This window comes from Centruroides vittatus, unplaced genomic scaffold (assembly GCF_030686945.1).
Source record: "Centruroides vittatus isolate TY-2023 unplaced genomic scaffold, ASM3068694v2 contig_602, whole genome shotgun sequence".
NCBI classification, from domain to species: domain Eukaryota; kingdom Metazoa; phylum Arthropoda; class Arachnida; order Scorpiones; family Buthidae; genus Centruroides; species Centruroides vittatus.
In genome coordinates this window covers 425056-448631 of record NW_027122368.1, presented here as the reverse complement: position 1 = coordinate 448631, position 23576 = coordinate 425056, and the positions used below count along the sequence as shown (strand labels likewise).

At 36.6% G+C, this 23576-nt stretch overlaps 6 protein-coding genes across 6 annotated transcripts; 4 read left to right on the top strand and 2 right to left on the bottom strand.

The window, feature by feature from the left end:
* Positions 1 to 2773: 2773 nt before the first annotated feature.
* On the top strand, positions 2774 to 3529 carry LOC136979330 (SCAN domain-containing protein 3-like). Its single transcript, XM_067275275.1, has 2 exons — positions 2774 to 3222; positions 3373 to 3529. Exons 1-2 carry the CDS (start codon positions 2774 to 2776, stop codon positions 3527 to 3529), a joined length of 606 nt encoding a protein of 201 aa, XP_067131376.1.
* An 8-nt stretch (positions 3530 to 3537) lies between these two features.
* LOC136979329 (zinc finger BED domain-containing protein 5-like) lies at positions 3538 to 4128 on the top strand. The gene has a single exon (XM_067275274.1). It carries the CDS (start codon positions 3538 to 3540, stop codon positions 4126 to 4128), a length of 591 nt encoding a protein of 196 aa, XP_067131375.1.
* Positions 4129 to 8176: 4048 nt separating this feature from the next.
* LOC136979328 (zinc finger BED domain-containing protein 5-like) lies at positions 8177 to 8755 on the bottom strand. Its single transcript, XM_067275273.1, has one exon. It carries the CDS (start codon positions 8753 to 8755, stop codon positions 8177 to 8179), a length of 579 nt encoding a protein of 192 aa, XP_067131374.1.
* Positions 8756 to 8897: 142 nt separating this feature from the next.
* On the bottom strand, positions 8898 to 9518 carry LOC136979326 (zinc finger BED domain-containing protein 5-like). Its single transcript, XM_067275272.1, has one exon. The coding sequence runs from the start codon at positions 9516 to 9518 to the stop codon at positions 8898 to 8900; it is 621 nt and encodes a 206-aa protein (XP_067131373.1).
* A 10246-nt stretch (positions 9519 to 19764) lies between these two features.
* On the top strand, positions 19765 to 20400 carry LOC136979325 (zinc finger BED domain-containing protein 5-like). The gene has a single exon (XM_067275271.1). It carries the CDS (start codon positions 19765 to 19767, stop codon positions 20398 to 20400), a length of 636 nt encoding a protein of 211 aa, XP_067131372.1.
* Positions 20401 to 20408: 8 nt separating this feature from the next.
* LOC136979324 (zinc finger BED domain-containing protein 5-like) lies at positions 20409 to 20987 on the top strand. The gene has a single exon (XM_067275270.1). The coding sequence runs from the start codon at positions 20409 to 20411 to the stop codon at positions 20985 to 20987; it is 579 nt and encodes a 192-aa protein (XP_067131371.1).
* The last annotated feature ends 2589 nt before the right edge of the window (positions 20988 to 23576 follow it).

Genomic DNA, 23576 nt, shown 5'->3' with positions numbered 1-23576 from the left:
TTTTAACTATTATAAAAAGATGAGACGGGCTTCTCGTCATTCTCGATTTGTATTTAAATTTCTCGTAAGCTTTCATTGCCCAGGCCGTTCCTATTCTAACGAGTTTTTTTCCCGTTGTTCCCATTAAGTTAGTTACGTAACTTATTTACTTAATAACTTCACTTATATTTCTTATTTAATCGGTTTTATTTTTTCCGTGTGTGTCAATAAAGAGAAACGAAAAAATAACCGAGAAAAACCATTGGCTAACTTTTTAGAAAGCAAAGTTCCCGCTTTCTATTTTCACTTTGAGGTTAAAGTGGTTTGTTTCGTTCACTAACGTCGAATTAACCAATAATTAATTGTTCTCTTTTTCGCCTGACCTGGAAAATAAAAGTTTCGAAAGCCTTCCGGGCGATGGTTTCTTTTCCTCTGGCCCAGTAAATCGGAAGTATGAAGAGGCCCGTCCGTCCCACGGGATACAATTGATACACCAGAAAAATAAGAAAAATAAAAACTTATTTCTTTCCACTTTCGACCTGGTTTATCCCACCCTCCGCCGTTCCGCACGTGCTAATAAAACGTGCTAATTGTATTAATTATTCAAATATTTTAAATTTCTGTCATAGCCCGTCTGGGGAAACTTCCGGATCCGCCGCCGTCACCGTACGTACGAAGCCCTATTGCGGGTATTCGTAGTATTCCAATTTATTTTCTATCGACGTTTTCACCCCGACATCTCGAATGTCAAGTACTTCTTACTATTCGCGTATTGGTCCGTCTTCGATAACAACTGCATTTCCACCCCGCGCTCGGAAAAAAGAAGCATCGTTAATAATTTACTTTTAAAAAACATTTAAATTTAACAGAACATTCGAAATGTTTTATTCCTCGTACTTGCAGATAAGTAATTATCCGATTAGAATTTGTGACGAAACAAGCATAAATAGATACGGTGCGGTTTATTCCCGTCTTCGTTCTCCGAAAGTTACTGGTGTGTGTGCGTAAAATACCTCTTTAAATTTAAATATAAATTGAGAAGGACGACAAGTTCGTCCATAGTCGAGGTCGAACCCCGCCTTTTTAAACGAGTGGTGAAGGAACACGTGTCTAATCGACATTTAAAGATAATTGATTGGTTGTGAAATCTGTAAACGAAACGAGTCGCTTTAATTAATTAAGCCAAGTCTTTATTCACAAACGAGGATGGAATTCGAATCGAAAGCGAACCAATTAATGTCTATTTAAGTGGAAATACCACAGTATTTAATATTTAAATTCGGACATTGACTCGATCTTCGCTTATAAATATGGATAGTCGTCAATAACTGCAATCCACTCGGAGAAAGTATAACTTTCCCAATCGTTTCTTTCAATACATGACGATAATATGCGATTTCTGCATTTTCATTTATTTATTTGGAAAAACGAGATTTCTATATTATTACTTTTTTTATACGCGGGTCGTCTCAAAAATATTTTCTGTCGTGCCTTAAATAATTGATAAAACACGTCAGTATCATTAGCTTTGATTTAAACATTTAGTAAAATTGGATTCTCCATAGAACTATCAAAAAAACGACGGATTGGCAAAAAAAAACCAGAAAAAGTACGACAAGAAATTTGTTATTTGAGAACTTGCCTGGCACAGACAACCGTATTATGAAAATCAAAATTCTGTATTCTAATGTCTCGTATTCACGTTACCCTAATTAAAAAGTAAACCTAATACGATATACATAGTAACGGTGTTTTAACTACAGTTAAATCTCGATTTACGAACTTAATTCGTTCCTAAAAATTGTTCGGAAACCGATTTGCTCCCAAATTAATTCGAATTTTCCTATAACAAACAATGTAAAATGGAGAACGCCCTTCCCGACTACACTATATCCATTTTATATATACGAACAATTATTTATTGTGACACGGTCACAATGCTGAGCTGCAATTTTTAATTATATTTTTAATTTATTTAATTTAAGATATATGTTCTCCACCTCAAATTAGTAGTGGCTTGCCCCAGCACATCGTAGTAATCGATTCCTGCCTGTCATCTATCCCAGTGTTTCGCAACCGGTGTGCCGTCACAAGGTGAAAGGTATGACGTGAACTTTTACATATTCTATTAATTGTCAAGTTTTATTTATATATTTTTATCACAGTTGCTGTGTTTCTTTTGCTTGTATTTCATTCTCTGACACAGCATTGATGAAATATGACGATGTTTGTTTATTCTTTATTACAAGCCACGCATTTTTATGTATTCTAAGAGATTAAATATAAAATAAATTTACTCACAGGTGTTTTGTTACCCTTGCCAATTGTTCTGGTACGTGCTTCTCCCAAAAGTGCTGGAATTAGCCCTGTCCTTTATTTCGGTACTTGTCCCTGTTTGTTAGTGCTTCTTCAACTTTATTACATTCTTATACCGATTTACCAACCCATTGTTAGACTTTCCTTTGAAGAATATGGGTTTCGCGTCTTGCAAATATTTCAGTTCTATCTTAGCTGTGCTCTGTAGTAGTCCAAAAATTGTGATTGCTAGTCAGTCTTATTTTTTTCTATTATTATTAGACTATTTAATTTTTTCTAAGATGGACAAATTCCTTGTACGCAGTGTTCCTTCGACGAGTAGAAGTAGTGATAGCATTAAGACCGTAAAATAGAAACAAAAATTAGTGCGCCGGCAGTATAGTGATAATTATTTATATTGCGGTTTTTTTGGTGTGGTGATAAAACGTGCCCAATCCCCGAGTGTATTGTTTGTGGTGAAAAACTTACTAATGCTGCTATGGTGCCCAGTAAATTGAAACGACATTTGTCAACAAAACATTCTTCTCTGTTAAACAAAGATGTCAATTATTTTCGTCAGTTGTTGGAACAAAACCGAAAACAAGCAGCATTCATGACTACAACAGTATGTGTTTCGGACAAAGTACGGGAAGCTAGCTATAAGGTAGCCGAACTTATCGTAAAGGCCAAAAAACCACATACAATAGCTGAAACGTTATTAATGCCTGTTTGTAAAGAGATGGTGAAAATAGTCCTGGGTTCAGAAGCTGCTAGTGAAATATCAAAAATTCCTCTTTCTGATGACACAATCAGTCGCCGAGTTATTGAGATGTCCAGTGACATTGAAGACATTATGAAGGAGAAAATCAACAGCAGTCGAAAGTTCTCACTTCAGATCGACGAGTCCACCGATATTAGCGGCCGCGCACAACTTCTTGCTTATATTCGGTACATCGATGGTAATGTAATTGCAACTAATTTCTTTTTTTTGCAAACAACTTCCCGAGCGAGCCACCGGTGAAGAAATATTTCGTGTAACTAACGAATATGTGCTCCAAAATGAATTAAAATGGAAGGACTGTGTTAGTGTTTGTACAGACGGAGCCGCAGCTATGACATGACAGGCCGAGTGAAAGGATCTGTAGCTCAAGTACGTGAAATTAATCCTAACATACGATGCGATCGTTGTCTTATTCACCGCGAAGCCATTGTTGCTAAATCTTTGCCACCTTCTCTGAAAGCTGTGCTGAACTGAACAGAAAAATGCAAGGTAGGAACGAAAATATTCTTACTAGTACGGAAAAAATTCAAGGATTTGTGAATAAGCTAAATTTGTGGATACAGAGAATTGAAAATGGTTCGTTTGAAATGTTCTCGACTGTATGGTCACTTGCTTCCGGTAATAAAATGATGATGGATCTAATTAAAGAACATTTACAGATCCTGCAGCTGACGTTCAAGAAGTATTTTGGAGACAGTGTTGAAGATGTCGACTGGGTTCGTAATTCATTCGTTGCGATTTCAGCGTCTCTACCTATTCATTTACCAGAGGAACTCGCGGAATTAAAAGCAGGCGGAACATTGAAATTAAAACTCCTCGAAGTGCCTTTGAATACATTTTGGTTGACAATAAAAAGTGAATACCCGGCTATATCCGAAATGGCGGTTAATATGTTATTGCCATTTTCAACTACGTATTTGTGTGAACTGGGCTTCTCGACGTTGACTGAAATTAAAACATCAAAGAGGGAAAGACTCAGATCTGTCGATGAAGAAATAAGAGTAGCATTGCCTACGATTCCACGACGGATCAGCCGTCTGTGTGCAGCTAAGCAGGCGCAAATATCACATTGAAAAGGTATGAGTAGAATTATTTATTTTAATAGAAGTAGAAAAGTGTATTTTCTACACTATACACTCTACAGTAAATTAAAGTTCATAAATTTTAATAACGCACGAATTGATTAACGCAACATCTGTTTAATAATAATAATAATAATAGGTTAGTGGCATAACGTAATTCTATTAATAGTATAATATATACGTTTTTAAGGGGAATAACATTTTGATGTGCCGTGTTGAGTCGTGTCGACTCATAGGTGTGCCGCGAGTAGAAAAAGGTTGCGAAACACTGATCTATCCCATTCTTTTCGGGGGAATTTTTTAATTGAAATAAAATGACTTTCGGTTTACGTCGAACGCTCATATTTAGTTAATCGGGGCCTCCTGGCCCTAAGAGTTTCATTTCTGTCTCGACGTTCATTTTCTGTCTCGACCTCCATTCTCGAGATTAAGGAATGACAGACGGTGGGACGACGGACAGTTGTTGGAATTTATCGATGTACAATTTTTTCAAATTACAGCCCTATTAAAAGCAAATGTTTTGTCTCCGACAACCGAAACCGAAACTAAATGTAGAGACTGGGCCCTGCCTGGATAAAATATAATCAAATGAATCGAGATAACAAGTACCTGTACTTCAGCCACATTCCGAAATATTATGTTTCAATTGCTTTGATTTCAATACAACGTCATCCATGGTTTGTTTTGTTTTGTTTTGTATTGGCTAGTTGGGCATGAGCTTCTAGGCTATATCATCTCGTAGTAAAGTGTGACATCATTGTCATGTAGTAGTAATAGTATGCGTTTATGATGATCGTTACGCAGAGAATAATGCCTTCTGTGAGGTCTTTTAAGGGTAACTGACACCTATTCGGGTGCAGAAAACCCGGAAAACTCCACGTGGCCAGCCCGTCCGGGCCAGGCGCGAACCCACGACGGAACTCCCAGTGTTCGGGGAGCGGAACCGCTCGGCCGCTAGTGGACGGTTCGTTTTGTGACGTTTGACGACGACGGGCGAATCTCGGATCCATTACCGAATCGGTAGTCCTGTCGACTTTCTTCTCCGGGCCAGAGTATTCGGTCAAATTAACCGGTAAAAATAATTAATATACATTATTCCAGAGCAGTGGCACGATGACGAAAAGTAAAACGCTCCTCGGTGTGTGTACCGTATAGAATATCGACTTATTCGTCCCGATTTAGATATAATTATTACCGACTTAAGAAATAAAGAGGACGTTTCTAAAGTCCACGATGTTGCCACAGTTTGCCACGAAACGTTTCTAATTCTCTTCGTTAGTAATGGGAAAGGCCCAAGTTACGTGACCGTCGAGCCCTGTGCCTTTATCGATCTCCACCAGTCCTCATAACCCTCGCGGTCTGATGAATTTCGGAATCAAATTGAAGCTAGAGGATGGCAGTTACCACGGAAGTTCTTCGTTTATACGCTTTAGATGCGCTATAGTTTGTTTAACGATTACAACTTATTCGATATTAGCAAATGCAAAATAATTATTGTGTAAATATAATCATTGTTAATATTTATTGACTTATAAAGTGTAGCAACGCCACGACTTTTCTTTTGTAAATAATGATTCAAAAAGCAGTGCCACAACGTAAATGCCCTCGAGCTTGGCATAAAGAAAGATCTCCATGTTAATTCCACCAAATAATAATAGTTTCCTAATAATTTCTTTTTTCAATTTTTCTTCTTTTCCGGCGAATTTTAGAAATATTCACAAACGTAGCCGGCGGGCGGTGTGGCAGCTGCATGAAAGTTCCAATACTCGTAACTTGTGATAAGCGCAGCTTTCGAATAAAACGCTTTAGAATGTAGAGCAACACCGGGCACAGCTGCTAGTTTCATTTTAATTATATTATTAGTCACGTGTTTTGGAATGCCGTGCATTTTAACTGTTCCAAAACCAAAAATTTACCTTTCATCAAATTTCTACTATAAAAATTTTCAATGATGTTTCTATTTCCGTCTTCTTTCAGGCCTTTTACTTCCAAATGTCAAACGATTTTCAAAAAGAACATTCGAAAGCAAACCAGCAATTATTTCATTGTAACATGGTAACAATGTGGGGCTGCAATTTTAAATCATATTTTAATTTATTTAATTTAAAAGATATACTGTTCACATCAAATTTGGAGTTTCTTGTTTCCGTATTGTACATTATGCTTTTCCTTTACGATAAAGTCGTGCCGGTCATCTATCTAACTCCTTTCGGGAGAAATATTTGAATTGAGACGAGACTTTCAATTTTCACCAGAAGTTTATGTTAAGTTAAACTGGGCCTCCTGCTCCCAATGTTTCTATATCTATTCTCGATTTACACCTATCTAATAATGTTCTCGAAATTAAGGAAAGACGAACGGACGGACGGACAGACGACAGTGGGAATTTATGTCTACAGTTTTTTTGTTTTATTGAATTGCAGCCCAATAAGTAAATCACGTGCAAAGAAAATCTACGCATCCAATTTCTTCTGGCACGTAAGTGCAGCAAAATGGGGGAAGTAAACTTGATTTTTAGTTACAAAACTATAGTTAATATTTGATTATAATATGAAATTTTCTATGTGTATCACGAAAATAAAGAATAACTAAACTAGAGAATATTTAAGAATGTTTTATCGAGACTTTGTTAAGAATATTTAGATTTTTTGGTTTTCTTTTAACTCTTTCTGCCCTGTGGGCACTAAGACGACCTCTTTTTAGTAAGCCCATTATGAGTTCGGCCAGGTCCACAAAGACTCGTACGGTACATACCGTAGTTCAATCAACAAAAATCTGTATATTTTAACACGGTCTGGAACTCGTCGAGTGTCAAAATACTCAGTTTTGCCAAACCCTATTTGTGAAGAACAGTTTAAAGTTAAACCGTGAAGTGTGAGAAAACAGGAGTTGACGGGACAAAAAAATGAAAAGCGGCTACTACACCAACAATTTTCTCTTTGGTTTGTGTTGCCAAAAACGTATTATTATTATTATTATCGTCGTCGTTTATTTAGCGATTGTACGACAGAAACAATATTAATTAATTAATCCAATTAATTAAGTTTAATAGAATCGAGAGGGTTGTACTGTACCGTAATACGCTTATTTCGGACGATACTTTATCGGAATTAACTTAACGAGAAACTTATCGTCGTATTTATTATTCGTCCGTAGAGGGTATCGATTACTCCGGTTTTATCTTATTCTGTACTGTAAAATACATTTTGATAAATTTAAAATTAACGTGGAGTCGAGATACCTTCTTTCAGCTTTGCGGTGTATTTCCAACAAAAATGAGTAGCATCGGCAGCCTTGACTACGTAAAAGGGAAAAAACTAATCGAAATGTCCGGTCACGTCGAAAGTAATCAGTACGCGTATTTCGTCATCTTACGGTATATTTATTTACGTCACGTTCTTACAAAATAATCATCATTGCGTTAAGTTTTGAGAAAAATATTAAAAATAAAAACAATATTTTGGATATTTAAATATTACGATGAATGACGAAATGTGATAAAAGGTAAGAGTCGTTCGTACCTAGAATAGACCAATCGGAACATTTATAGGCAATAAAAGTGTAGGATCTGTAGAGCCCTCCTTGTTTTGTGTCCCGAAAAAGATTCGTTAAACCAAAATTGTTAGACCGATGGACCGCGAGATGGGACCATCGGTCTCGTCATATACGGGCTTAAAACGGGATAAAATGTATATTCTTAAATGGAAAATCACATGTTTTATTTCATATTCTCATTCTGCAGACCGTAATCTAAAGCAGTGTTTTGCAACCTTTTTCTACCCGCGGCACACCTATGACTCGACACGACTCAACACGGCACACCAAAATGTTATTCCCCTTGAAATCGTATATATTATACTATTAATAGAATTACGTTATCCTACTTACCTATTATTATTATTATTATTAATAAACAGATGTTACGTTAACCAATTCGTGCGTTATTAAAATTTATGAACTTTAATTTACTGTAGAGTGTATAGTGTAGAAAATACACGTTTCTACTACTATTAAAATAAATAATTCTACTCATACCTTTTCAATGTGATATTTGCGCCTGCTTAGCTGCACACAGACGGCTGATCCGTTGTGGAATCGTAGGCAATGCTACTCTTATTTCTTCATCGACGGATCTGAGTCTCTCCTTCTTTGATGTTTTAATTTCAGTCAACGTCGAGAAGCCGAGTTCACACAAATACGTAGTTGAAAATGGCAATAACATATTAACCGCCATCTCGAATATAGCCGGGTATTCACTTTTTATTGTCAACCAAAATGTATTCAAAGGCACTTCGAGGAGTTTTAATTTCAATGTTCCGTCTGGTTTTAATTTCGCGAGTTCCTCTGGTAAATGAATAGGTAGAGACGCTGAAATCGCAACGAATGGGTTACGAACCCAGTCGATGTCTTCAAAATACTTCTTGAACCTCTGCTGCAGGATCTGTAAATGTTCTTTAATTAGATCCATCATCATTTTATTACCGGAAGCAAGTGACCATACAGTCGAGAACATTTCAAACGAACCATTTTCAATTCTCTGTATCCACAAATTTAGCTTATTCACAAATCCTTGAATTTTTTCCGTACTAGTAAGAATATTTTCGTTCCTACCTTGCATTTTTCTGTTCAGTTCAGCACAGCTTTCAGAGAAGGTGGCAAAGATTTAGCAACAATGGCTTCGCGGTGAATAAGACAACGATCGCATCGTATGTTAGGATTAATTTCACGTACTTGAGCTACAGATCCTTTCACTCGGCCTGTCATGTCATAGCTGCGGCTCCGTCTGTACAAACACTAACACAGTCCTTCCATTTTAATTCATTTTGGAGCACATATTCGTTAGTTACACGAAATATTTCTTCACCGGTGGCTCGCTCGGGAAGTTGTTTGCAAAAAAAGAAATTAGTTGCAATTACATTACCATCGATGTACCGAATATAAGCAAGAAGTTGTGCGCGGCCGCTAATATCGGTGGACTCGTCGATCTGAAGTGAGAACTTTCGACTGCTGTTGATTTTCTTCTTCATAATGTCTTCAATGTCACTGGACATCTCAATAACTCGGCGACTGATTGTGTCATCAGAAAGAGGAATTTTTGATATTTCACTAGCAGCTTCTGAACCCAGGACTATTTTCACCATCTCTTTACAAACAGGCATTAATAACGTTTCAGCTATTGTATGTGGTTTTTTGGCCTTTACGATAAGTTCGGCTACCTTATAGCTAGCTTCCTGTACTCTGTCCGAAACACATACTGTTGTAGTCATGAATGCTGCTTGTTTTCGGTTTTGTTCCAACAACTGACGAAAATAATTGACATCTTTGTTTAACAGAGGAGAATGTTTTGTTGACAAATGTCGTTTCAATTTACTGGGCACCATAGCAGCATTAGTAAGTTTTTCACCACAAACAATACACTCGGGGATTGGGCACGTTTTATCACCACACCAAAAAAACCGCAATATAAATAATTATCACTATACTGCCGGCGCACTAATTTTTGTTTCTATTTTACGGTCTTAATGCTATCACTACTTCTACTCGTCGAAGGAACACTCCGTACAAGGAATTTGTCCATCTTAGAAAAAATTAAATAGTCTAATAATAATAGAAAAAAAATAAGACTGACTAGCAATCACAATTTTTGGACTACTACAGAGCACAGCTAAGATAGAACTGAAATATTTGCAAGACGCGAAACCCATATTCTTCAAAGGAAAGTCTAACAATGGGTTGGTAAATCGGTATAAGAATGTAATAAAGTTGAAGAAGCACTAACAAACAGGGACAAGTACCGAAATAAAGGACAGGACTAATTCCAGCACTTTTGGGAGAAGCACATACGCAGAACAATTGGCAAGGGTAACAAAACACCTGTGAGAAAATTTATTTTATATTTAATTTTATAGAATACACAAAAATGCGTGGCTTGTAATAAAGAATAAACAAACATCGTCATATTTCATTAATGCTGCGTCAGAGAATGAAATACAAGCATAAGAAACACAGCAACTGTGATAAAAATATATAAATAAAACTTGACAATTAATAGAATATGTAAAAGTCCATGTCACATATTTCAACTTGTGACAGCACACCAGTGTGCTGCGGCACACCGGTTGCGAAACACTGGTCTACAGATAAAAGGAGTGCAAGGAAAAGGGTTAAAGCGATTGAAACGAAGAATAAACGGATAACCGATGCCGCTGTTGATAAGGTGGCCGGTCTCTCAGTAAACTGCATTAAAAGTTGAAAATAGCCCCCCCCCCACACACGGGCCTCATATATTAAAGTAAAGGAATATTATTAGAAAAAGATTTCTGCACTTGAGTACACTGCGAAGTACCTAAAATGTCGAACAAAGAAAGTCCGAGAACCAAAAATAAGCGAACCTCGTTACGTACGATGACTCTTGCTTTGCACTGGATGGCGCCAAATTTGAAGGAAATAAAAGTTTTTGCTGTGAGAAAAGAAATGTCATTATTCCAGAAGTGAAGTTCAAACGTCAGGCAGTGTTCGGGAAGGAGGATTTTACCGTAGGCACGAACTGGGGTCTTCGTGGCACTTTCAAAAATCTTTCCATCCCGTAGCGCTAACAAAACCACTTGTGTTAGCCAGCCCATTATGGATTTGGCCCAGCCGACAACGACTGGCCGAAGACGAAGCCCGACGTATCCGGACGGACTGCCTTATTTAGAACGTTTAGAAATACGGTCCCCCCTAGACCCACAATACGGAGGCGCCCCAAATTAGTAGTAATTCTTTTGCACCAAATGATTCCATTGTATAATTTTAATTGTACAATAATTGTATTTTTATAGATTTTTAAATACGGAAAGGGCAAAAGGGCGCTGCCGTCGAAAACTACCGTCCTTAGTACTACCACTCTATTCGTGAAAAATATGTTAATAGTTTAATTAATATCAATCGACTGATGTGTCTCGTTTCGTTTCTTAAGCTCTTAATTTGCATTAATTTCCTTATGAATTGTTCTACGTAAAATTATTTTTTCATTATTTTATTGTTGCGATCATTATCTTGAATTTTTGCGCCGAAAACTCTTTGCGCCCTTAGGCCCGGGTTCAGTGGGAAATACGTCACTGATTATACAGTATTCCTGAAGTTTTTCTACCCGTCCGGAGGGATGCAAGGTCCCCAGAGTGGTAATCAGCCAACTTAATCGCTCGTCGCATCGTCTAAACTTTGCATTAACACGAAGTACTTAGATTGACAGAAGATGGGGCAGAAAGCCAATTTCGTGGTAGAACTTTCGCGAAAAAAAGTTCAGAACAATCTGCAACTTACGAGTGAGGATTTCCAGAAGCTTTGAAACGGGTGAAAACGAAAGTTCGAAAGACAGCGGATGGTGAAGTAGGTTCGATTTTGTTAAATTTACAGACTACTCAATTATGTTTGACGTGCATTGTTGATTTTCTAACTACGACGCTTCCAATATTCTTTTCGCTCCGATGAGACATTTAGCGAACAGATGGCTGGTCAATAGCGTGACGAAGACCAAGTTTTGGTCAAAAACGTTGGTTTTTATCTAAAGCTATTCGTACTGGGATATAAAAAAGGTTGTTAGTGTGTCGATTTATCCTTCCCGGGGATTGTGCGAGAAGTTGCTTTCGGGAAAATTTTTTGATTTGAAATAACGTAACTTTCGGTTTACGTAGGACGTTCATATATGGTTAATTGGGGCCTTTGGTCCTAATCTTTCCGTATGTAGACACGCCTTTCATCTATCTAATTTCGTTCTCGAGATTAAGAAAAGACGGACAGACGGACGGGCAATAGTGCGAATTTATAGGTCTACATTTTTTTCAAACTGCAGCCTAATGAAACCAAAGTAGATTATAGGGAAATACACGAATCGAGAGTTTTTGTGTTTTAATCTCTTTTCTGTGATGTATTTCCGTGACGACGGCGGGCTAATTATTTTGGTTCCTGGCGTTAGGCATGGTTTTTAATTTTGCTCTGATAGGTATATTTTATTTTTTCCATATTCATTGCAAGAGTTGGCGAGTTTACTGTCGTAACAATGTTGGCTTCGCCCACTTGGGAGATTGCCACTAAAGTTACATTACCGTGGCCTTTTTCAAAATTATATTTGTGTTCTTTGAGACGCACGGCAACTTTCTCTGTGTAAAACCCACTGTGTAACACTAAAAATAGAAAATTATTCTCAGTTAAAAACAAGTAAAAAATACTCGATCTACGAGTACTTCCGGAAGACTTTGAGGGTCATACAAGTCAAAAAACGCAAACAAATTAAATATCCAGTATTTTTCTACTTGTTTTTAAGTGAGAATAATTTTTTATTTTTAGCGGTAATTGAATATACCGATTCCATTGGTTTTAATTATCGAACTCGGGTAGTATTTTTTCACTCCTAATTGTTGGTTTCCACGGGACATTTTGTAGTTTTCATTTTGGATTCACGCGTATTCCTGCAATAATCTCTGGTTTGATTTTTATCTTTATGTCATGTTTTCTCTTCAATTTGTCATTTAATATGTAAAATAAGCAGCCAGGAAGCGTCTAAGCGGCTTTTAAGGGCGCGACTATGCAGACGCGAGCGAGCGAGAATATACGATGAAAAGAGGCGAGACGCGATAAATATCAAACCCTGTCAGATGTGTGCGAGAACCGAAATTCGCTCTCGCCGGCGAGATTTCTCGTTTCTCGCTTTTCCTTTGACAGAACTATATAGCTGGCAACCTCTTCTCGCTCGCTTGTAATTCGCGTCTGCATAGTGGCACTCTAAGAATAAACTTGTCCCTCCTAAATACTAAACACAATCACAAAATAAAAAATTTTAATCCAGTCTGTCGAATTGACCGAGAAAACTGGTAAATACCGATTTTAGTACCTTTTTCACCAACAGATGGCCATCCCGTCGAACGCCAGGGCCGAGGTCCATAAACATACGGGACACCAATGTTCCACGTGGAGGCGCCATTTTGGATCCTCGGTTTCGAGGTATAGATTTCACGCTGTCTAGGTGCTGTAAACTGCACGTTCCTTCGTGTTCGAGCCACGAAATTCCATTTATAATTTCAAATAGTGTATTTTTTTCATTTAGTCACATAATTAAAGGCTTTAACAAAGTAGGTTTCAAAATAAAAAGCTACGTTAATGGTTCGTATAATACAGTACGAGGATAAATTAATTTGCAGATATTTCTTAAAATAAGAATATATTTAGTTTTCTATATTCGCACGCACTTTTACATTACACAAACTGCAAACAGGAGCTCAGATTAAACATTTTTATGAATTAAAATTAGATGAAAAGAAAAGAAAGACATTCTGACAAACTTTTATACATATTATGTAAAGTAAACCTTCAAAAATATTTGCCAGAGATAATAACTTCCTTTATTTAATAACTTTCTTTTGCATATAAACTAAATTTAATTGTTTTTAAATACAGAATTAAAGAAATACGTTTATAAAAATTTATTAAACAGTAGACAAAAAAATAGAAATATCTACTTCAACTTTATTTATTCCGTTATTTTAAAATAAAACTAGCAGATGAGCCCGGTGTTGCTCGGCAGAAAGTAACGGTAGCGAAGATTAAGATAGCCGATTTTACCCGTTTTCTCCGGGTGCAAGAACTACGGTAACCTTACTTGAATAAAATGATTAATTTTAAATCTTAAAACTTAAGAAAACTTTTTGGAACATTATATTTCGAATTCTTCCAAAATTGTTTTATTAGGGTGCATTATCATGGCGTACCCTACTAAAGCGCAGTTAAAAATAAAAAAAATCGCATCTAGAATAGTACAGTAGAAGCTCTTTCTTAAGATAAGCCGCAATCTTCACCCTCTCCTCCACGGGAAAAATTTCGGAAAGTCCCTTCGGTACATTTTCGTGACGTACCCTAACTGTGTACCAAATTTCAACTTTCAACTCCTAACCGTTTGGGCTCTGCGCTTATTATTATTATTATTAACAAACAGTCTATTGGCTAGTACTAGGAATTGCAATTGCTGGATCCCTCATCCAGCAATCCAGCTGGATCCAGCGCATTCTTCGGCCTGCTGGATTAGCACTTGGTGCTGGATCCAGCGCTGCGGATCCGCAAATACTTAATTAACTTTCTAAATAATTGCGCAAAAGTCTACGTTGTCGCGTTGCCGCTTTGCTAACTATTAGACTGCTACTAATTACTTACTAATTACTTACTCACTACTAATACTAATAATTAAATTACTTATAAATAAACTATACCTTAATCCAGCAAAATTTAATAAAATAATAACGTATTCAATCGCTTTTAACGATCTTCTTCAGTTACAAAAAAAAAATACAACATTAACTATAGAACATAAAATGTTTCGAATAAATATAAAAAGAATAGTGCTTAATTACATCCCATTTTTTTTAAACAAGATACATAGATGTACTGCCAGGTCTGGTAATTTTCGTATTGTGTACCGACGAAATCCCACTGTTTTCAAACTTTTAAGAAACGATAAAAAGGAAGAAGATCGGAATTCAACAACGGGTATATATTCGGTGCCTTTACACGACCAACGTTTCAATTCCAAGCTCGTTTATGTGGGTGCAACGATGCGCAGTTTAAAACAAAGGCTCGATAGCACAAATATACAATCAGTAAGAACCTTGACAACACGCGCTGGCATCATACGCAAGACAGAAGGATGTTAACGTCCAATGGGATCGAGCGGCAATTATAAAAACGACGACGAATAGGCAAACGGTCAAACATCTCGAGAGATTGGAAATCTGCAAGGCGCACGTGACAACTGGTTGTATAAACCATAGAGATGCGTACTCATTGTCTACCGTGTGGAGATCCTTTTACATTAATTAATGTTATTAACGGACAATGCTCGTTTCGTTGTTATATCTTATATACAGTAATACCCCGAACTTACGCGATAGGTGGGACCGAGCGATAACCGCGTAAGTCGGGGTATAACTTCGCATATAAATACATACAAATTATTTTTAATTCGAGCCGGAGACTAAAGAAAAACAACAATTTAGAAAAAAATGTTTAATGAAATCTTAGATAATACATATATATAACAAATTATATTATTAAAATCGTAAATCGAAGTTATTTTGTTATAGAAGGCTTCCTAAAATCTAACAAATTCGTCTGACGGCTCAAAGATTTTTTTCTCCCTCAAAATTTCCTCGTAGCATGCTAATAATTTTTTTATTTCTCGTTTTGTAGAAGAAATGCGCTCTTCGTTGGAGTCTATATTTTCTAAAATTTGTAACCTCTTTTTAATTAAACTGAGGCCTTCTGTCAAGTTTCCAACCGTCATTCGATCATCCGATTGAACTGGGTCTAAAGGATCAAGTTTTGCCAATTTACAAATTTTCATTTTTGTATCGAAGTCTTTGGAATGTGAAGTTAACATTATTAAAGATGGAGTTTTTCTTTTCTTGTTTGATGCAGAAGAATCAGTTCTACTTCGTTTGATGACACAGTAGAGTCTCGAGTCTCTGTAGATATAACAAACACAGAAATAAATAAGACAAAATAAATTGTAGCTATGCGTCGATTCCGCGCGACACGTCCGAACCTGTAAGCTGAACAATAGTTTGGGGGGAGTGAGTAATCGAGGGTTGCGTGGCGCTCAAACAAAAGACGAATCGTCGGGATTTGAAAATCGCGTAACTCCGGGTTCGCGTAAGTCGGGGTAGCGTAAGTTGAAGTATTACTGTACAGGGTGTTTTTTTTTTAAACTGACGGTACTCAGAGACATCTGTAGAGCAATCTAAGAGCCGGACTGTCGCCAAATTTGGGAGAGTGACTAAGGACGACATGGGAAAGAGATTCCGCGAAGAAAAAAGTAGTACCCAAATTTGCCGGTAGGGGTGGATTTGGCGCTGTTGTAGCGAAACAGCTAAGAATCTGCATAAACTCCAGCTGCAATTAATAAACACACGAATGAATAATCAGACAGAGGTTTCAGTGTAATAACGAAAGTTTAATTAATCAGCAAATAACCTTCTCCCTTCTTCAATGTGATCACCGTCCTGCTGGACAACTCATTGCATCCTGAACACCGTGTTCTCTATGGCCGAACGTAACATGTCCGCAGGAATGTTCATCACAGTTCGAAAAATGTTGTCCTTCAAAGTCATCGAGTTTGGGACACTACCAAGATAGACCTTGGACTTTAAGTAACCCCACAGGAAAAAGTAACATGGGGTTAGATCCGGGGAGCGAGGCGGCCATGCAAGTGGAAAAAGCGACCGATGACCTTTTTTTCTGTGAAGTGCTGGTAGCTTTTTCGCTACAACAGCGCCAAATCCTCCTCTACCGGCGGATTTAGGTACTACTTTTTTCTTCGCGGAATCTCTTTTCCATGTCATCCTTAGTCACTCTCCCAAATTTGGCGACAGTCCGGCTGTTAGATTGCTCTACAGATGTTTCTGAGTACCGTCAGTTTAAAAAAAAACACCCTGTATATATTTTTTCCGCTATTTATTTTGTTTATTTATCTATATTTTGTCCGTTTGGGCGTTTTCCGTTAATTTTCATATTTATTCCGAACACATTTTATGTTCTATATTTAATGTTCTATTTTTTTGTAACCGAGGAAGATCGTTAAAAACGATTGAAAACGTTATTATTTTATTAAATTTTGCTGGATTGATAAAGGTGTAGTTTATTTAACTTATTCTACTTCCAGTACATAGTTTTATATACTTATAAATAACTACAGATTAATATGTAGAGCCTATATATGAAAACTGGTAAGACTGATAGCCACTTAGCCACTGATTATCCGTCCTTACATTATTATAATATATTAATATAAATTAATCAGTAGAATTACCTTTGCTATTATTTAACTTAAAGATTACATTATAATTATAATCTAACTAAACATTTAAAGTTAATTATCTCTATCTCAAGTGTTAAACCGAACCATAGTTAAGTTTACTACCTAAATGTGTAAGAAGTTTTACTGATTTATAGTGACCAGTCTAAATAATAAAAGCTTCTTAAGTATTTTTTAAAAATGTTTTATTTCATTTAAAAAACATAAGGATGGATAGATAGACAGATAATACTATTGCACCAAAAATACATCCACGCTGGATCCGCGCTGGATCCAGCTGGAATGATTTCAATCCAGCAAAAATCCAGCTGGATTCAAAACACTGCTGGATTGCAATCCCTACACGGGATACAATTGATACACCAGAAAAATAAGAAAAATAAAAACTTATTTCTTTCCACTTTCGACCTGGTTTATCCCACCCTCCGCCGTTCCGCACGTGCTAATAAAACGTGCTAATTGTATTAATTATTCAAATATTTTAAATTTCTGTCTTAGCCCGTCTGGGGAAACTTCCGGATCCGCCGCCGTCACCGTACGTACGAAGCCCTATTGCGGGTATTCGTAGTATTCCAATTTATTTTCTATCGACGTTTTCACCCCGACATCTCGAATGTCAAGTACTTCTTACTATTCGCGTATTGGTCCGTCTTCGATAACAACTGCATTTCCACCCCGCGCTCGGAAAAAAGAAGCATCGTTAATAATTTACTTTTAAAAAACATTGAAATTTAACAGAACATTCGAAATGTTTTATTCCTCGTACTTGCAGATTAATCAATTCCTCGTACGTGCAGATAAGTAATTATCCGATTAGAATTTGTGACGAAACAAGCATAAATAGATACGGTGCGGTTTATTCCCGTCTTCGTTCTCCGAAAGTTACTGGTGTGTGTGCGTAAAATACCTCTTTAAATTTAAATATAAATTGAGAAAGACGACAAGTTCGTCCATAGTCGAGGTCGAACCCCGCCTTTTTAAACGAGTGGTGAAGGAACACGTGTCTAATCGACATTTAAAGATAATTGATTGGTTGTGAAATCTGTAAACGAAACGAGTCGCTTTAATTAATTAAGCCAAGTCTTTATTCACAAACGAGGATGGAATTCGAATCGAAAGCGAACCAATTAATGTTTATTTAAGTGGAAATACCACAGTATTTAATATTTAAATTCGGACATTGACTCGATCTTCGCTTATAAATATGGATAGTCGTCAATAACTGCAATCCACTCGGAGAAAGTATAACTTTCCCAATCGTTTCTTTCAATACATGGCGATAATATGCGATTTCTGCATTTTCATTTATTTATTTGGAAAAACGAGATTTCTATATTATTACTTTTTTTATACGCGGGTCGTCTCAAAAATATTTTCTGTCGTGCCTTAAATAATTGATAAAACACGTCAGTCATAGCTTTGATTTAAACATTTAGTGGAATTGGATTCTCCATCGAACTATTAAAAAAACGACGGATTGGCAAAAAAAAAAACCAGATAAAGTACGACAAGAAATTTCTTATATGAGGAGAACTTGCCTGGCACAGACAACCGTATTATGAAAATCAAAATTCTGTATTCTAATGTCTCGTATTCACGTTACCCTAATTAAAAAGTAAACCTAATACGATATACATAGTAACGGTGTTTTAACTACAGTTAAATCTCGATTTACGAACTTAATTCGTTCTTAAAAATTGTTCGGAAACCGATTTGCTCCCAAATTAATTCGAATTTTCCTATAACAAACAATGTAAAATGGAGAACGCCCTTCCCGACTACAGTATATCCATTTTATATATACGAACAATTATTTATTGTGACACGGTCACAATGCTGAGCTGCAATTTTTAATTTATTTAATTTAAAGATATATGTTCTCCACCTCAAATTAGTAGTGGCTTGCCCCAGCACATCGTAGCAATCGATTCCTGCCGGTCATCTATCCCAGGTTGTGTCCGTCACAAGTTGAAAGGTGTGACATGGACTTTTACATATTCTATTAATTGTCAAGTTTTATTTATATATTTTTATCACAGTTGCTGTGTTTCTTATGCTTGTATTTCATTCTCTGACGCAGCATTGATGAAATATGACGATGTTTGTTTATTCTTTATTACAAGCCACGCATTTTTAGTGTATTCTAAGAAATTAAATATAAAATAAATTTTCTCACAGGTGTTTTGTTACCCTTGCCAATTGTTCTGCGTACGTGCTTCTCCCAAAAGTGCTGGAATTAGTCCTGTCCTTTATTTCGGTACTTGTCCCTGTTTGTTAGTGCTTCTTCAACTTTATTACATTCCTATACCGATTCACCAACCCATTGTTAGACTTTCCTTTGAAGAATATGGGTTTCGCGTCTTGCAAATATTTCAGTTCTATCTTAGCTGTGCTCTGTAGTAGTCCAAAAATTGTGATTGCTAGTCAGTCTTATTTTTTTTCTATTATTATTAGACTATTTAATTTTTTCTAAGATGGACAAATTCCTTGTACGGAGTGTTCCTTCGACGAGTAGAAGTAGTGATAGCATTGAGCCCGCGAAAAAGAAACAAAAATTAGTACGTCGGCAGTATAGTGATAATTATTTATATTGCGGTTTTTTTTGGTGTAATGATAAAACGTGCCGAATCCCCGAGTGTATTGTTTGTGGTGAAAAACTTACTAATGCTGCTATGGTGCCCAGTAAATTGAAACGACATTTGTCAACAAAACATTCTTCTCTGGTAAACAAAGATGTCAATTATTTTCGTCGGTTGTTGGAACAAAACTGAAAACAAGCAGCATTCATGACTACAACAGCATGTGTTTCGGACAAAGTACGGGAAGCTAGCTATAAGGTAGCCGAACTTATCGTAAAGGCCAAAAAACCACATACAATAGCTGAAACGTTATTAATGCCTGTTTGTAAAGAGATGGTGAAAATAGTCCTGGGTTCAGAAGCTGCTAGTGAAATATCAAAAATTCCTCTTTCTGATGACACAATCAGTCGCCGAGTTATTGAGATGTCCAGTGACATTGAAGACATTATGAAGGAGAAAATCAACAGCAGTCGAAAGTTCTCACTTCAGATCGACGAGTCCACCGATATTAGCGGCCGCGCACAACTTCTTGCTTATATTCGGTACATCGATGGTAATGTAATTGCAACTAATTTCTTTTTTTGCAAACAACTTCCCGAGCGAGCCACCGGTGAAGAAATATTTCGTGTAACTAACGAATATGTGCTCCAAAATGAATTAAAATGGAAGGACTGTGTTAGTGTTTGTACAGACGGAGCCGCAGCTATGACAGGCCGAGTGAAAGGATCTGTAGCTCAAGTACGTGAAATTAATCCTAACATACGATGCGATCATTGTCTTATTCACCGCGAAGCCATTGTTGCTAAATCTTTGCCACCTTCTCTGAAAGCTGTGCTGAACTGAACAGAAAAATGCAAGGTAGGAACGAAAATATTCTTACTAGTACGGAAAAAATTCAAGGATTTGTGAATAAGCTAAATTTGTGGATACAGAGAATTGAAAATGGTTCGTTTGAAATGTTCTCGACTGTATGGTCACTTGCTTCCGGTAATAAAATGATGATGGATCTAATTAAAGAACATTTACAGATCCTGCAGCAGAGGTTCAAGAAGTATTTTGAAGACATCGACTGGGTTCGTAACCCATTCGTTGCGATTTCAGAGTCTCTACCTATTCATTTACCAGAGGAACTCGCGGAATTAAAAGCAGACGGAACATTGAAATTAAAACTCCTCGAAGTGCCTTTGAATACATTTTGGTTGACAATAAAAAGTGAATACCCGGCTATATTCGAGATGGCGGTTAATATGTTATTGCCATTTTCAACTACGTATTTGTGTGAACTGGGCTTCTCGACGTTGACTGAAATTAAAACATCAAAGAAGGAGAGACTCAGATCCGTCGATGAAGAAATAAGAGTAGCATTGCCAACGATTCCACAACGGATCAGCCGTCTGTGTGCAGCTAAGCAGGCGCAAATATCACATTGAAAAGGTATGAGTAGAATTATTTATTTTAATAGTAGTAGAAAAGTGTATTTTCTACACTATACACTCTACAGTGAATTAAAGTTCATAAATTTTAATAACGCACGAATTGGTTAACGCAACATCTGTTTAATAATAATATATAGGTTAGTGGCATAACGTAATTCTATTAATAGTATAATATATACGTTTTTAAGGGGAATAACACAATGATAATTATTTTGTAAGAACGTGACGTAAATAAATATACCGTAAGATGACGAAATACGCGTACTGATTACTTTCGACGTGACCGGACATTTCGATTAGTTTTTTCCCTTTTACGTAGTCAAGGCTGCCGATGCTACTCATTTTTGTTGGAAATACACCGCAAAGCTGAAAGAAGGTATCTCGACTCCACGTTAATTTTAAATTTATCAAAATGTATTTTACAGTACAGAATAAGATAAAACCGGAGTAATCGATACCCTTTACGGACGAATAATAAATACGACGATAAGTTTCTCGTGAAGTTAATTCCGATAAAGTATCGTCCGAAATAAGCGTATTACGGTACAGTACAACCGTCTCGATTCTATTAAAATTAATTAAATTAATTAATATTGTTTCTGTCCTACAATCGCTAAATAAACGACGACGATAATAATAATAATAATAATACGTTTTTGGCAACACAAACAAAGAAAAAATTGTTGGTGTAGCAGCCGCTTTTCATTTTTTTGTCCCGTCAACTCCTGTTTTCTCACACTTCACGGTTTAACTTTAAACTGTTCTTCACAAATAGGGTTTGGCAAAACTGAGTATTTTGACACTCGACGAGTTCCAGACCGTGTTAAAATATACAGATTTTTGTTGATTGAACTACGGTATGTACCGTACGAGTCTTTGTGGACCTGGCCGAACTCATAATGGGCTTACTAAAAAGAGGTCGTCTTAGTGCCCACAGGGCAGAAAGAGTTAAAAAAAACCAAAATTCTAAATACTCTTAACAAAGTCTCGATAAAATATTCTTAAATATTCTCTAGTTTAGTTATTCTTTATTTTCGTGATACACATAGAAAATTTCATATTAGAACCAAATATTAACTATAGTTTTGTAACTAAAAATCAAGTTTACTTCCCCCATTTTGCTGCACTTACGTGCCAGAAGAAATTGGATGCGTAGATTTTCTTTGCACGTGATTTACTTATTGGGCTGCAATTCAATAAAACAAAAAAACTGTAGACATAAATTCCCACTGTCGTCCGTCCGTCCGTCCGTTCGTCTTTCCTTAATTTCGAGAACATTATTAGATAGGTGTAAATCGAGAATAGATATAGAAACATTGGGAGCAGGAGGCCCAGTTTAACTTAACATAAACTTCTGGTGAAAATTGAAAGTCTCGTCTCAATTCAAATATTTCTCCCGAAAGGAGTTAGATAGATGACCGGCACGACTTTATCGTAAAGGAAAAGCATAATGTACAATACGGAAACAAGAAACTCCAAATTTGATGTGAACAGTATATCTTTTAAATTAAATAAATTAAAATATGATTTAAAATTGCAGCCCCACATTGTTACCATGTTACAATGAAATAATTGCTGGTTTGCTTTCGAATGTTCTTTTTGAAAATCGTTTGACATTTGGAAGTGGAAGGCCTGAAAGAAGACGGAAATAGAAACATCATTGAAAATTTTTATAGTAGAAATTTGATGAAAGGTAAATTTTTGGTTTTGGAACAGTTAAAATGCACGGCATTCCAAAACACGTGACTAATGATATAATTAAAATGAAACTAGCAGATGAGCCCGGTGTTGCTCGGGCAGAAAGTAACGGTAGCGAAGATTAAGATAGCCGATCTTACCCGTTTTCTCCGGGTGCAAAGAACTACGGTAACCTTACTTGAATAAAATGATTAAATTTAAATTTTAAAATTTAAGAAAACTTTTTGGAACATTATATTTCGAATTCTTCCAAAATTTTTTTATTAGGGTGCATTATCATGGCGTACACTACTAAAGCGCAGTTAAAAATAAAAAAATCGCATCTAGAATAGTACAGTAGAAGCTCTTTGTTAAGATAAGCCGCAATCTTCACCCTCTCCTCCGCGGGAAAAATTTCGGAAAGTTCCTTCGTGTACATTTTCTGACGTACCCTAACTGTGTACCAAATTTCAACTTTCAACTCCTAACCGTTTGGGCTCTGCGCTTATTATTATTATTATTACAAACAGTCTATAGGCTAGTACTAATTTTTAAAGCCTTGGTCACACTATGCAATTTCCAGCCGCGCAGGCGACCGCAATTGCGACAAGCGCGGGTCGCGCGCGTCTTCTCGTGGTCACACATTGTTCGTTGACGTTGCAACTCGAAACACGTGACCCTATAATAAACCAATAAAAGTACAGTAGCTTGTTTTTGACTACTTCCGTGAGTTTATCGACATTTTACGTTCTACTTCAGAGTATTTACGGAATTTCAGCTACTTTTCTTATTAAAATAGCGAGCAGGTCCTTTTCTGGAATGAATAAAAGAAAAAAAGGCAATAATTTCGTTAGAGCTGGCGAGAATATACGAAGAGAAAAATAAGAAAAAACGTTCTTGCTGGGT

Bases quoted from the DNA above. Each gene is read 5' to 3' on its own strand.
- LOC136979329 (XM_067275274.1), top strand. From the start codon at position 3,538: ATGCAAGGTAGGAACGAAAATATTCTTACTAGTACGGAAAAAATTCAA.
- LOC136979325 (XM_067275271.1), top strand. From the start codon at position 19,765: ATGACTACAACAGCATGTGTTTCGGACAAAGTACGGGAAGCTAGCTAT.
- LOC136979328 (XM_067275273.1), bottom strand. From the start codon at position 8,755: ATGCAAGGTAGGAACGAAAATATTCTTACTAGTACGGAAAAAATTCAA.
- LOC136979324 (XM_067275270.1), top strand. From the start codon at position 20,409: ATGCAAGGTAGGAACGAAAATATTCTTACTAGTACGGAAAAAATTCAA.
- LOC136979330 (XM_067275275.1), top strand. From the start codon at position 2,774: ATGGTGCCCAGTAAATTGAAACGACATTTGTCAACAAAACATTCTTCT. The intron at 3,223-3,372 runs GTACATCGATGG...GTGTTTGTACAG, and splicing joins CAACTTCTTGCTTATATTCG to ACGGAGCCGCAGCTATGACA.
- LOC136979326 (XM_067275272.1), bottom strand. From the start codon at position 9,518: ATGGTGCCCAGTAAATTGAAACGACATTTGTCAACAAAACATTCTCCT.